Source organism: Otolemur garnettii, unplaced genomic scaffold (assembly GCF_000181295.1).
Source record: "Otolemur garnettii isolate 467f Iridium unplaced genomic scaffold, OtoGar3 scaffold00032, whole genome shotgun sequence".
NCBI lineage: Eukaryota > Metazoa > Chordata > Mammalia > Primates > Galagidae > Otolemur > Otolemur garnettii.
This window is the reverse complement of record NW_003852427.1, coordinates 5,038,517-5,040,427: the sequence shown is the minus strand read 5'-3', so window position 1 is coordinate 5,040,427 and position 1,911 is coordinate 5,038,517. Positions and strand designations below refer to the sequence as shown.

Below are 1,911 nucleotides of genomic sequence, written 5' to 3'. Positions count from 1 at the left end.
CCTCAGAAGGGCAGTCCAGTGTAGGTAGGGTAGGCTCCAGGCTAACTGGCTAGGTTTATGTATTTCAGCTGTGTGATCTTGATCAAGTGGCTTAACCCCTCTTTGGGGCTTGATTTTCTTATCTATAAAGGAAAAAGAATGTAAACCTTCCTCATCAGATTATGAGGCTAAATAAGAAAGTAAATATAAAGCCTAGGCCAGTACATAAGAAACGCCAACTACCATTCTATCAAAAATACAAGTGGAAGCCAGGCCACCAGGAAAAGCTTTCTTCTTGGTCATGGAGTCTAATAAATATTGGTTACCATTCTGCCTTAACAGTCCTGAATTTGTAGGATTCAGTTGCCCTTTAATCTTCCAAAGGAATAATTCAGTGATTACCTGGCCTGGCATGCTGGCTCCCACCTGGAATCCTAACACTTTGGGAGACAGAGATGGAAGCATCGCTCCAGACCAGGAGTTCAATACCAGCCTGAGAAAGAGTGAGACCCCCATCTCCACAAAAAAAATAGACAAATTAGCCAGGCATGGTAGTGTTCCTATACTCCCAGCTACTTAGGAGACTGAGGCAGGAGAATTGCTTGAGCCCAGGAATTTGAGGCTGCAGGGAACTATGATATCACCACTGCACTCTAGCTGGAGCAACAGAGTGAGACCCTGTCTGAAAAAGTAATAATAATTACCTACCCTTTCTGGGTTTCAGACACTATACAAACTTTCTTTACCTCCTCTTATTTGTGTTTTTGTCCATTGTCTGTTTTTGTCCTGGGGTTATCTGGCAGTGAATTCATTAGTGCTCTCAATATCACCCACCGTGAATCCAGAGAAGGGCAGGTTTTAGGAGGACCCACTGAAAAATCCACAATGTTGGGGTCAGAGCAAATTTTAAGTACACTACACCTTCCTCTCTTGTAGTCTACTTCCTGGTTCCCAGTCTCCCCTCCACTACACCAGGAAGTTGATGGAAATTCCAGTAGTTCAGTGGTGGATGGGATGGGAGCAAGGAGCCTATAAAAAGGAGAGTGAAGAGGAAGAGTTGGAAGCATGATCACCATACAGAGAATCATTAGTGCTTATATTTCTGTTTCTTCTGAAATGTTTCTACTTCTCACCTTTGGAACATTATAGGTTTACAAGGTGACAAAAATGGAAACACAAGACCCCGGCAGCCTGGAGGGAAAGATGCCCATGGTAAGTTCCAGAGCCTTCTCCAAGGCCATCTCAAGAGTGCACATTGATTTAGCCGTATGGCCCAATCTCCAGTCAATTGGCAATGACTTCCAGGGCACTGTGCTGAGAGTCTAGGGCCACTTCTGAGTTCAGGGGAAGAAGAACTCATGAAGTTCTGTCAGAATTGATTTGGAATGTGTGTCGTGGGCATAGGTGAAAAAGGAAAAAGCTCCTACACCCATATATCAGATATAATACCAAAGCTAAAGCATAAACCCCACCAATTACAAGGTAGTCTATTAAGGGGAACAGCATTAAAAGCTATGTTAACTTTCAATAGGTTGTCAAATGTGTCTGTAAGATAGGGGGCCTGTGAATAAGCAGAGTGAGGCAGGGAAAGCAGCACTGATCTGGGTTGGAATCCAGCTTTTGCCCCTCTTTTGCTTTCATGGGGCCTCAGTTTCCCCCTCAGTAGAGACCAGATGGCATCTGAGGCCTAAATGAGGTTCATCAGTTCTTCTCATTGTTTTGCTTTAATTTAGTTAATGACATTGGTATTTTAAACGTATTTATGCAAAATCAGATTTGGATCTTATATAATCTGCTCAGAAGATAAATTTAATGAGGCATAAATCATTATGGATATTTTTAATGTTCAGATGTTGTAAAATGGAACCAAAAAAGGGGAAAACTAGTAAAATCTCATTTTAGAAATGCCATCCTTCTTCTGAATGGGGGTAG

General features: G+C 42.3%; 1 protein-coding gene across 1 annotated transcript in view; it reads left to right on the top strand.

Annotated features, from left to right (window-relative positions):
• The window catches only part of KY (kyphoscoliosis peptidase), a 55,664-nt gene that overhangs the window by 29,439 nt on the left and 24,314 nt on the right, over window positions 1–1,911 (top strand). The window contains 1 exon segment of the mRNA XM_003789409.2: window positions 1,129–1,191. Within this exon segment, the coding sequence (XP_003789457.1) occupies window positions 1,129–1,191 (63 nt within the window).